At 41.2% G+C, this 13,245-nt stretch overlaps 1 protein-coding gene across 1 annotated transcript in view; it reads left to right on the top strand.

Annotated features, from left to right (window-relative positions):
• The window catches only part of frem1b (Fras1 related extracellular matrix 1b), a 273,903-nt gene that overhangs the window by 76,229 nt on the left and 184,429 nt on the right, over positions 1–13,245 (top strand). The window contains exons 16-17 of the mRNA XM_079670558.1: positions 3,435–3,687; positions 3,792–3,986. Coding sequence (XP_079526684.1) covers positions 3,435–3,687; positions 3,792–3,986 — 448 coding nt within the window. The remainder of the gene's footprint in view (positions 1–3,434; positions 3,688–3,791; positions 3,987–13,245) is intronic.

Raw genomic sequence — 13,245 nt, 5'->3', positions numbered from 1 at the left:
ATTATTAGCATTAGCATTAGCCCAGCGCAGAAACACGGAGAGACTAACTTATGACGACTCAAAATAAAACATGGGAGCGGTGGAGATGAGGAGGTGTCGGCGTTCTGGCCGTTTACTCGGAAAGCTTCAGTAGAAGCTGCTGAAGCCAGTCCCTAACTCCGGGGACTTCCGGCCGGGGATTTTGGGCGGCAGTATACGCCGTGAAGTTGTTTGCGGCCTGCCAGTAAATCCAAAGCAGAAGAAGAAGAAGTGACGTCAGCGGCTTCATTTGCCTAATCCACCCCCAGGAACTAATTTCCGGTGTGAACGCGATCTGTACTTAGTTCATGAGAACTAAAGAGTTCTCAGGAAGCTTTGTGGGAAAAGTACTTGGTGTGAACGCGCCTTTTGTGTATATTCTTGAACAAGCGTCCAAGCAGTCCATCAGGGTGAGCAGAGCCAAGCCAAGATCACCATTCAAGAACCTTGAGGTGTTCCTCCAACAAACTCTCTGTACGGTTTCCTCTCAGTCTATGGACATGTCCTTTGACGGTCGACCTACCTCTTTCTATATGTTGGGTATGACTGCCGTCTGGGGGTTCACACACAACCTATTGTGGTTTATGGTGCAGTGGTTGCACCCCTACTCAGCACTCTCTGTATGCCCTCCACTCATCACTAATAATGCTACTTCCTGACTTAACATGCCGTCTAATCAGAGGGACAAGGTGGCATCTTGATCGTTTCTCCACTAGTTTCAACATTAGTCTCAGTCTTTTGTCTTTAACTCCCATCATTCCGAAGACCCATTTCTTCCTTCTCCAGGTATGTCCAAAGCGTCCATGTGCATACTATCAAAAAGTAAATCATAACATCATCTTAGTTAACAAAAAAATGCACACAGGTTACAGTACAAATTGTTACACATCATGTTTCAAAATGCCATACTTGTTTATTAGGTGCATTGTATAACATCATTTAAGGATAATTATACAGTAATGGTCCATATATATATATATTTTTTGTTGGTATTCTCTGCCCATCTCTAACTGCCAAACATAGGAATACTCAAATAAAATAGTTTACTTTATCAGCATTGGTGTTACCAATGCTTACTATTTATTTGATACACACATACAATTAATAAAAAGAACAAAGGTTTGGGTTCGTTTCAGATATGACTGTGAACGTGTAAGCTCAATAATGAACTCCAGCTCAACCAACCATATTGTAATATCTAAGTAATCATCTTGAGATATGACATTAATATTTGTAATATACACACATCTTATTGTGAGGTTAATTTCACATACACTACACCGCTCTCCAACACTACTTTGACGTTAGCTGGTCTACATAATCGATAATAGCAAATTTAAATGAACCTTATCAATGTATAAAGTTACCTACCTAATGAAATATCTCTCTAACTTACAAGGATTACCTTATTTTACCAACCTCAAACAGAAGCCGTTTGTTAGCAAGTGGTTGCTTACTACATGCTAACCCAAGCCTTAACATTCATTAACGTTAGCTGATTAAAAACATAAGAAACACATAAATAAAGTACTCAAATTTCCCTCACCGTAAAACTGCATTCATGCACCGTCTGTTTTAAACGCGGAGCGAGTCACAATAGTCCGATCTAAGCATGAAGAATAGTCCACAAGGCACCAGCACAACAAACACGTCAGAGTTCAAGTTATGTTCCCCGGATGAGTTGAGCCGGCAGAGCCCCTGTAGCATTACGGAGATGCTAGCAGAACAGAAAGCTAACAGCAGCAGTCACTGGACAGACCTGTGACAATGACTGCAGACAATGTTACCACGCCCTAATGCATATAACTGTAAGGCTTAATATAACTTAAACTAATTATAAATGATATTAAGTCATTAATAAATGGTGATTTGTTTAAAGGTCCCATGTCATAGCCATTTCTACTGATCATAATTCCATTGTTGAGGTCTACTAGAATAGATTTATATTGTGCAATTTTCTAAACTCAAATTGGTTTATCATACAGCATCTCTGTAAAGTATGTGTATTCAACGGCTTGTTGGAGCTCCTGCCCCCCACCCCTCCCTGTGAGCCCACTGTGCTCTGATTGGTCAGCTCGCTCACTCTGTTCTGAGGATTCCACCACCGTTACAGCGGAACCCCAGTGTTTATGTGTTACAATGGCGTTTGTTAGCAACCAGAAAATGACACCAGTAAGTAAAGTCACAGTTTTGCCGCTGAGAGAGTGTGTGTGTGTGAGGAGCTCCACAGATTGGTCAATTTGGACCAATGAGTCCATTTGGGTATGGGCACGTCGCTGTACCCAGGAAGAAAACAATGGAAAAAGAGAAATGTCCAACGGGGCGTTCTGGGGCAGCATAGACAGGTCTTTTCTGTGTTAGAATTGTACTCCCTACAGGGTGTACTTTGAGGGTTTTTGACTCTGCAGACCGTTTACATGCATGAAAACCTTCATAACACACAAGGGGACGGGTAATAACCGGAAAAGCATGACATGGGACCTTTAACACTTTACAATAAAAATTATAAATTAAAAATGGTTGTAACTCATTAATAAGTGAGAATGTGTTTTACACTTTACAAGGCTCCCTTTTGGCAGTTATAAATGTTAGTAACTCATAAATACATGGTCATAAAGAGATGCCAAGAAACATCAAGATGGAAGGGGGGGATTCAACTCGGTAAAAAACATGCTGGCTGATGAAGAAGACGAAGTAAGCTCGGTAGCTTTAATTCTTAATGATTAATAAAGTGTTTACAACCTAATTCATAACCTAATTATAAACCCTTTACAAATCCTTTATACGGGTAGTCTTATTGTAAAGTGGTACCAAAAAGTCTTACTAAGAAGGCAGCCAGTAATAATACAAGTTTTATTTGTCTTTGTTTTTGTGTGTGTGGGGGGGGTCTACCGTGGGCCATGGTTGTTGTACAGTACAGTCTGACCGCTGCAGGAAGGAAGGCAGCCTTTCACTGAAGGAGCTGAACAGTGCAGACAGGGTGTACTGGAGGGGGGGGGGGGGGGGGGGGGAGTGGGGGGTTGTCATGTTGTCCAACAAAGATGACAACTTAGCAATCACTGCCCTGTCCCCCAAGTCCTCCACAGTGTCCAGAGGATTCCCCAGGACAGAGCTGGCCTTCCTTACCAGTCTGTTCAGTGCCTTCCTGTCCGCAGCCGAGATGCTGCTGCCCCAGAAGATGGCCGCCACAGAGTCATAGAAAGTCTGCAGGAGGGCCCCCTGCACCCCAAAAGTTCTCAGTCTCCTGAGCGGACAACAAGAAGCTTTTTATAAATTATGTATAAATCAAAAATGTTTCCATTTCCTTAATCAAGCCTTGTTCCTAACAAACAAACTACACTGTATGATCAATGAATGCTTTGTCTCTGATTTTGCAGTCATCATAGTTGTAATGATTCCTCTCCTACTGACCCCAGGTTCTGCAGATGAACGATGAACCTCCCCAGCTGGGTGGGGGTCTACGGGGGGAGCTGAGCTGCCAGGAGCGGGGGTGGGTCCAGATCACGGTGGACTACTTGTCGGCCACAGATCGGGACAGCGAGGACTCCAGGTTGATGTACATGCTGGCTCGGAGGCCTGGCAGGGGGGAGCTGCAGAGAGACGGGCTGAGCGTGGACAAGTTCTCCCAGCAGGACCTGCTGCAGGGACACGTCTACTACGTCCACACTGGTGAGAGAGCGTCATGGAACAGAACAATTCATCAGGTCACTTTTTTGTGTTATGGTTGTGCCAGTTTCCCCAGATACAGAATAAATTGTTGGCTTGTGTGTCAGGAGGAGAGATTGGACCTGATCCAGTGGTTGACATCATCACCTTCATCATCTCTGATGGGGAGGCTGGAGGAACAGACGGCTGTTGCTACGGAGATGCCCCTCCCCCACCAGTGCCTCTTCATGGTACACTTCCTGTGTACGACCTTAACATCACCATTCTTCCTGTCAACAATGAAGTCCCATCTATCACTCTGGGTAAGATTTGAGTTTGAGGATGTGAGGAACAGTCTTCCGATCTTTTACTTAAAGGTCTCCTATCATGCTATTTTTAGGCAATAGCATAGGTCTCAGATATATAAAATATATATATAAAATATGTTTATGAAGTGTTTTACTCAAAATACCAAACAGATCACCCATTATAGCCATGCCTCATATCCCTCCATTTCACTTCTTGTTTCAAAAGTGCTGATTTGGGGTATACATGAGAGTAACACATGCGTCACTTCCGGGCAAAAAGTATGGCTTCGCCCACTTTTTGGGGAAAACAAAGCTGTCATTTGAATGGCAGTCAATACAAATTCTGAAGTTTTTGCCAATCCGATCAGAAATCAGAAAGAAAACCGTGGCTTGATATATGGTTAAATATAGCAGTAGGCGATCAATGTCCATAGATGAGAGTAACATCTACGTCACTTTACGGCCCCGCCCACTTTTGGGGGAAAGCATCGCTGTCATTTGAATGGCGATCAAGCCTGAAGCCACAGAGCTCTTCTTTTACTGTCCTTTTTTCTTAGAGGAAATACAGAAACACTGAACTCTGGATTTGTTTTAATGTTTGAGGTGCAATAAACGACACAGCAGCTTTTTGGCATGATAAAACGATTATTTTCCGCCCTGCTCATGAGATTAACAGCTGGCGAAATTACAGCCTCACCTACTGATTTTTATTTAATCAATCAATCAATCAATCAATCAATGTTTATTTATATAGCCCAATATCACAAATGTTACATTTGTCTCAGTGGACTTCACAGTTTGTACAGAATATCAGTATGACAATACGACAACCTCTGTCCTTAGACCCTCACATCGTACAAGGAAAAACTTCCAGAGAAAACCCACAGTTTAAAGGGAAAAATGGGAGAAACCTCAGGGAGAGCAACAGAGGAGGGATCCCTCTCCCAGGACGGACAGACGTGCAATAGATGCCGTGTGTAAATTGAAAAGATAATACATTTGCAACATAGGTAGTCCAAATGTTTGGAAATGCATGTGTGTATAATAGGAAGATGAATCCACGACGATATCCATCCAGGACTTATGATCCAGGACCACAGCCACAACTCAAGATCCAGGACTCGCGATCCATGACACAGGACCGCAGGATCATCCATGACTCCGGATCCCGGCGTATATAGACACCAAAAAGAAAGAAAATTGGGGAAGCTGGGTTAATCGGAGCATGAGAGTACACAGGTATAGACAGAGAGAAGGAAGAAGTAAGATGTCCCCCGACAAACTAAGCCTATATCAGCAAAACTAGGGGCTGAATCTAATCGAACCTAACTATAAGCTTTATCAAAAAGGAAGGTCTTAAGCGCACTCTTAAAAACGGATAGGGTGTCTGCCGCCCGAACACAAACTGGAAGCTGATTCCACAAAAGTGGAGCTTGATAAGAAAAGGCTCTGGCTCCCATTGTACTTTTAGAGACTCTATCAACCAACAACCCTGCATTATTGGAACGCAATGCACTAGTAGGACAGTAGGGTATAATGAGTTCTTTAAGGTAAGATGGCGCCTGCCCATTAAGGGCTTTGTAGGCCAGAAGAAGAATTTTAAATTCTATCCTATGTTCTATAGGGAGCCAGTGTAAGGCAGCCAGAACAGGAGTAATGTGGTCCCTTTTCCTAACTCTGGTTAGTACACGAGCTGCAGCATTTTGAATCAGCTGAAGCGACTTGACTGACTTCTTGGTACACCCTGATAATAAGGAGTTACAATAATCCAGCCTTGAAGTAACAAATGCATGGACTAGTTTCTCTGCATCGTTTTGAGGCAAGATATGCCTGATTTTTGCAATGTTACGTAGATGGAAGTAGGCGGTCCTTGAAATTGATTTTATGTGGGTGTTAAAGGATAAATCCTGATCAAATATAACACCAAGATTCCTTACAGTCTCACTGGAGGCCAAATTAATGCCATCCATAGTTAATATATCTTTAGATAATTTGTTTCGTAGATTCTTCGGGCCAAGTACAATAACTTCAGTTTTGGTCGTGTTTAACATCAAAAAATGTAAGGTCATCCACGTTTTTAAGTCCTTGAGGCAGTCTTGAATTTTATTTAGATGATTAATTTCATCAGGCTTGATTGATAAATATAGTTGAGTATCATCCGCATAACAATGAAAGTTTACAGAATGATTCCTTATAATATTGCCTAACGGAAGCATATATAGTGTGAACAAAATAGGTCCAAGCACTGATTCCTGTGGCACTCCATGGCTAACTTTGTTTTGCATGGAATATTCATCGTTGACACGTACAAACTGAGAGCGTTCAGATAGATAGGACCTAAACCAGCCTAAAGCAGTTCCCTGTATGCCAACTAAGTGCTCTAGTCTTTGCAATAGGATATCATGGTCGATAGTATCAAATGCAGCACTAAGATCGAGCAAGACAAGAATAGAGACAAGTCCCTTGTCTGAGGCTATTAGAATGTCATTTGTGACTTTAAAAAGTTAAAAAGTTACTAAGAAATGGTCGGATAAAGCAGGATTATGCGGTTCGACTAACAGTTGCTCAATTTCAATACCATAAGTCAGAACAAGGTCGAAAGTGTGATTATAGCAGTGGGTTGGTTTATTTACACTCTGACAGAAACCAACAGAATCTAATATAGAGTTAAATGCAACAGTAAGGCTATTTTTATCATCGTCAACATGAATATTAAAGTCACCTACGATAATTACTTTATCTGTTTTAAGTACCAAAGTTGATAAAAACTCAGAGAATTCTGATAAGAATACTGAATAAGGACCTGGTGCACGGTACACTGTAACAAATAAGATTGGCTGCAAAGTTTTCCAGGTCGGATGCGTAAGACTAAAAACGAGGCTTTCAAAGGAGGTATAATTAAATGTTTGTTTAATATTGATTAGTAAACTTGAGTCAAAGATTGCTGCGACTCCACCTCCTCGGCCCGTGCCTCGGGCAATATGAGTATTGATATGGCTGGGTGGGGTGGCCTCATTTATGCTGACATATTCTTCATATCTCAACCAAGTTTCAGTGAGACAGCATATATCAATATTATAATCTGATATTAAATCATTTACCAATATTGCTTTAGATGCTAGAGATCTTATGTTTAAGAGACCACATTTAATCTTCCTGTTTTGTTGCACTGTAGTAGTTGTTACATTTACTTTTATTAGGTTATTATGTATGACACCTCTATTAGGTTTTACCTTAAATTGTCCTTGGGCAGACACACACACCGTTAATATTGGGTATTTTATCGGGTTCGGGATTCCTATGGATGACTGCCTAGGAGAGAGTGCAGAGAAGCGTGTAAGACTGCGACTCTGCCTCCTGGTCTCAACTCCAGTTTGTCATGGATTAAGTCCACAAAGCCCTGAAATGTTTGCCGAAATGAGATTTGCACCTTCCAAAGTAGGTTGAATGCCGTCTCTCTTAATCAGACCAGGTTTTCCCAGAAGGCTGTCCAATTATTTACAAAGCCCACATTGTTTGCTGGGCACCACCAAGACAACCAGCGCTGAAATGATGACATGCGGCTATACATGTCATCATTGATCAGATTGGGGAGGGGACCAGAGAAGATTTCGGTGTCCGACATTGTTTTAGCATAACTACACACTGACGCCACATTAAGTTTGGTGCATTCTGATTGGCGTAAACGAACATCATTACCACCGACGTGAATAACAATCCTACTGTATTTACGTTTATTTTTAGCCAGCAGTTTAAGATGCGCCTCAACGTCGCCCGCTCTGGCCCCCGGAATGCATGTGACTGTGGAGGCTTCGGTCTCTAAATTCACGTGTCTCATAATAGAGCTACCAATAACCAGAGTTGGCTTCTCAGCGGGTGTCTCGCTGAGTGGGGAATATCTGTTAGATACGTGAACGGGTTGGTGGGGACCTGCGGGTTTCGCGTTATGCCCCTTCTGAACAGTAACCCAATCTCCCTGCTGCTCGGGAGTTGCCGGCGGACGGCTAAGAGGAGATACCTTTTGCCGGTCCGCACCGGCTAACATGGGCTTTACTGTAGCTGAGTTATTTTCTAAGATGCGGAGCCGGTCTTCTATGGCTATGATTCCCGCCTCCAACCTAACAACTATACTACATTTGTCACATGTATTGGTACCAGTAAAGGAGGTAGGGAAGTAACCAAACATGAGACAGTTAGAGCAGGAAATAGCACCCGAGGGTGGGGAAAGAGCCATGGCTAGCTATCAAGCTAAAGTAGCTACCGTTAGCAAACCCGAAAAGAGTGTAGGCAACTGTGGAGCTACAGTCGCTAAGAGAAGGAGAGTTGTGAGTGCTTAAGCTGTAGTAATGTGTGATTACAACGTCAGGCAGTTGCCGTGATCAAGAGTTTTAAAACGATCAATTAAGTTAAGATAATAAGCTATCAGCAACAGAACAGGCACACGGGATACCCGGAGATGACAACAACAACCGGAAGTTACAACATGCTTACCGCAATAGTGGTCCGTGTAGAAACAATGGCAAGTGGAGGGGAGTCTGAGAGCCTGTTGGTAGTGCTTCCTGTTGTTATCGAGCCCGATTGTTGATTTTGAATGATTTAATTTAATTGTTTGCCTTACTGGCCATCGCAATCGGGCTCTTTGAAGATCCAAACATCCACGGTTTTCAAAAATGTTTGATCGGATTGGCAAAAACTTCAGAATTTGTATTGACCGCCATTCGAATGACAGCGTTTTTTTCCCCAAAAAGTGGGCGGGGACGTAATTTTTGCCCGGAAGTAACGTAGGTGTTACTATCATCTATAAAGCTTTTTAAAAAACAAAAAAGGAATACAAAATAAAAAAGGAGGGGGCTGAGCTCATGCGAGAGATGCTACCGGCAGATACTGCGGTGATGAAACGCCATATCATGGATTATCAAAGATTATTTCTGAAACAGTATGGAGCTCAAAGGCTTTCTCTCTAGTCACAAGGTGAGTTCCTTTTTATTTCCTGCTTCTTCAAACTCATGCTCTGTGCCGTACAGGTTAGCTCTGAGTGTTAGCGATGCACCGACCATATTACGTCAAAAACAGTAGGGCATTGTTTCTGATAGCAACGTTTCTGATAGGGCCGTGGGTGTAAAGCCAGCCTACATTTCCGATATTACGTCATATCGGACGCAAATCTGGATCAGCTCCGTTGTAGCCCCGTTTTTAGAGATTTGGGTAGGAGTGTAGGAGAGAGGGTTTTATTTGCTGACGCTGCGTGAGTTCTCCGACACACAGGGGACAAATATTTATGTATAAAAGACATCAAACATGTCCTTTTGCATGATAGGTCCCCTTTAAGTAACAGTACTATTACCATACTGTTAGTAAGTGCAAATCTTTGAGTTATGTAATTATAATCAGGAAAATTTAGTTTACATATTACCACTATAAAAGGTACCAAGTGACTCTTATTATATTCTATTATATCAAAAGACATAAATAATAATAATGCCACTTTCTTTTGCTGTTAAATTTGGTTGATGTTGGGCTTATTTTAAACTATTAAGAACAAACTATTTCCATTATGGATCAATCTGAGGTTTGTTAAAATAGTGAGAAATAACACACAATTACCAAGAGCCCAAAGAGACATCTTCTACTAACTTATTATGTACTTATTACATATTATTATTATGTACTTCTACTAACATTAGTAACGTTACATAATCAATTTGAAAAGGAAAAGCGGTAAACTGTAACATTATGGAAGCTGAAACCATGAAATTATTTAAATGTAAAATTCATTATGAATTCAAACCATCAAAATAAGTTTCAGCTATTTGTATACACTGTTGTGTAGTTTAATAACTGTTGAGATGTTTTTTGTATAACATCTTTTTTTTGTCAAGTAACTAAAGCGTACAGATGTAGCGATTCATTTCAGACAGTTTGAAACGCGAGGGCTGCGATTGGTACGTGATCTGCCCTCGCTCAAGGGAAAACCTCCAGCTTGACTTGAGACCGCCCCCGTGATAGATAAATGTAATTATAATGAAGCCAGCTGCAATGGATCATTGATCCACCAGGGGGTGCAGTGGGGTTCCACACTGGAGCTCATGTGAAATAAAGTCAGATACAGTACAGTACAGCGGAACTTTGTTAAGATCCATATGTCACGGATATCATACTCTGTGCTAAATAAGAAACATGTAATCATTTACAAAACATCACCATGTTGTTATTTAAGAAAATAATGTTGTTTGTCGAAAAAAACGAACGGGAGGAAATGCCCGGCTCTCGATTTTTAATCATAATTTAATCATCATCTTCACCAAGATCATTTATGTTTATGTTCGCCGAATTTACATGAAATCACTGAAACATATGAATATACTGTATTCAACTTCATTAAAACGTTATTAACGTGCCTAAACTCAGTAATTCACTAAAAATATTTATATTTTAATGGAGCCTTGTCAGCAGATCAGGATCCCAAAGCGTAGCTGAGGGATCCTGATCTGGATGACGGGTGTTATTTTCCCCCATAAGGAACAAGTCGCTGCAAATTATCCCGCTTATTACATGGCCACACTCTCAACAAAGTAACGACATGACTCCCAATATTAATTTAAATGCTTTTATGGATTTAGAAAATGTTTTTATTGATTTAAAAAATAGTTGTATTGATTTAAATTGACATGCATCCGCTAAGAAAAATAGTCCGTTGTTACCGTTTTTTAAACAGTGTGAATGAAACGGCAGCTCTCTCCCCCCTCCCCACCTGATCTTTCTTCTCCAGCAGCTAAATTAACTGTAGGTTACTCTGAGTGACCATAGACTGTATGTGACAAGCTTACAGTTAGTGACGTAACAACACCATACAAGCTGGTGGGTTGAAAGCAATACAGGAGGTAAAAATAACTACAATAATTGTGATTTATTTATTGTGGATTTTATGTTTTTAGGTATAAAATGTTATGTAATTCAGGCTTATAGTTCATCCTTCTCTAAAAGCCTTCAACAATGACAATATTCATAGTAATTTAGTAAATCCTTCGAACACACATTGTAAAAAATAGTCTACTGTAAGTTAAGAAATCATTCCAATATGTACATCTTCTGATGTAACAACAATAACATTATAAATTGTAACATAGCTGAACATGGTATTGCACATTTAGCTTTGAGTGTTACTGACCTGAGTTGTTTTTATTACAGGAATTAAGGTGACTGAGGCTTTGGGATGCAAACTCATCTGTATGAAAAATGTGACAAGGATCCGAGCCCCCGTCTCCCCCACCCCACTGAATATCAGCTTTAAAATGAGGAATAACAGAGGATTTTAGCAGTCAGAACAACTAAAGCAGCAGTGTTAATAATAACAGAAATGTCAAAGAGTCACATCTAATAGAAATATATAAAAGCATTTATTTTAATTGTGTAGCAGTCAGTTTATAATTTTGGCAGCACTGTTGAGCATTTTGAAAATGTATTTTCATGCCTCTGTGTAAGGCTTAAGTCTTTTTATCTTTATAGCCACATGGTGTAAAGTAACTAAGTTCATAAACTCAACAAGTACTATACTTGGGCACCATTTTGAGATACTTGTACTTTATTTAATATTCCAGCGGCATAGTAAAAAATACGAAACCAATTGTTCAAATTGTTCTAAACGCACCAAAATTGGCACACATGTAGATTAATATATTCTGAACATTTTTGGATATGGAGGCATTCCAGATTAGCCCTGTGGAAGATATGGCGGCCATTTTGAAAAATGGCCGCCATATCTTTATCATATCCATTAGCGTCATTACATAGACTTCATTATGTCTCGTTAGTATGGTGCTAGATGGGCCAAAATTCATTTTTTTTACATCAGAATTAACATCAATAAGTGTTTAACAGATATTTAGATAAATCTTCTCAAAAATGGCCCCCAAACTGGCCGCCATTTTGTGGAAAAAGTGGAAATTTGATGAAGATTTCAACATTCGATGACATAATACCTCTAATAACCAGTACCTGATTTCAGGAACACACTTTAATTGCTCAAGTTGCTTTTTTAGTTCAAATTGCTGGCAAAATTGCAATGGAATGGTAGTCAAAATAATACACAGAGTACGGGGAGTTTACAGTATGGTCAGATTGTAGTTATATAGTCGACCAAAAGCCCAGTCTCTAGGCACAGTACTTACAGTTATACATTTATGGATAGATCTAATATAAATGAACAAATCTAAGTGGATTCAAGAAGAGGACACAATAAACAGTTGCCAATACAATAACTTTTAGTATTGTGTAATCCTGCAGTACATACATGTAATACAATAACGTAGCTTTTGCCACACTATAACTAGTAGCGTCCATCCTGTTAATTATGAATCTGAGCTTTTCAAATCTGGTCACCAGGATTATGAATGTCTACAGATCATAATGTTAGCTAGCAAGTTATCTGTCCTAATCTACTGGCATTCGCCTTCACAGAAACACAGACCGGTGCATTGCAGTGAAGCCTTCTTGTGCTTGCAGCGGTTTCTGCAGCCTTTCTTGCATCCGCAAGACACCAGCTCATAGCAGGTCTTGGATGCCTCAGGGAGTGTGGTCCAGAGTGGTGTGTAGGGCCCATCATCACTCAGATGCCAGCCCCAGTCTGTTGGTGGAGGGAGCACGGGCTCTGGTACCAATGCCTGGCCCCAGACATGACCACCCTGAAGGGCAGATCTCTTCACATGTGCTGCTCCAGAGCAGCGTAGGTTGGCGGGATGTTCTGAACAGAGCTCTTCTTTGCAAAGAGCTTCTTTCTCACCTTGTTGACTTCCTTGCATTTGCTTGTGCGGTCATACAGGAGTATTACAAACCTCTCGATGGCATGCATTGTGTCCTCTTGGAGGCTTGTGGGTGCATTTGCCAGACTCAGCAGGGCATCAGTGAGTTCTGGCAGCGAGTTCCATGTTGCCCAGGCAGATTTCTTCCCATGTCCGACGAAGGCTGACGCAGTATCACACCCTGTGATGGCATGAAACATTGGAAGAGCACATGTCTTCTCTGGATCAAGGGAGGAAGCTATTTCATGGGCTGCAATGTAGCAGTAGTTCTTGCCTGTCCCAAAGGCTACCCAGAGTTCGTCTCCAGCTGGTAGTTTCTGGACTACCATCACTGCTAGGACCACGACGTCAGTGTCTACGGTTCGAACCTGTATCTGGTGGTGGCCATGTTGTGCAGCATGTGCTACATGTAGCATCATGCGAGTGTCTGCCTCTTCTTGGTTGCATGGTGCGAGTGAGTTGACGTCCTCTTGCTG

The sequence above is a fragment of the Notothenia rossii genome, assembly GCF_949606895.1.
Source record: "Notothenia rossii genome assembly, chromosome: 1".
Taxonomy (NCBI): Eukaryota; Metazoa; Chordata; class Actinopteri; order Perciformes; family Nototheniidae; genus Notothenia; species Notothenia rossii.
The sequence above is the reverse complement of the archived record's forward strand: the minus strand, read 5'-3'. Positions and strand labels throughout refer to the sequence as shown.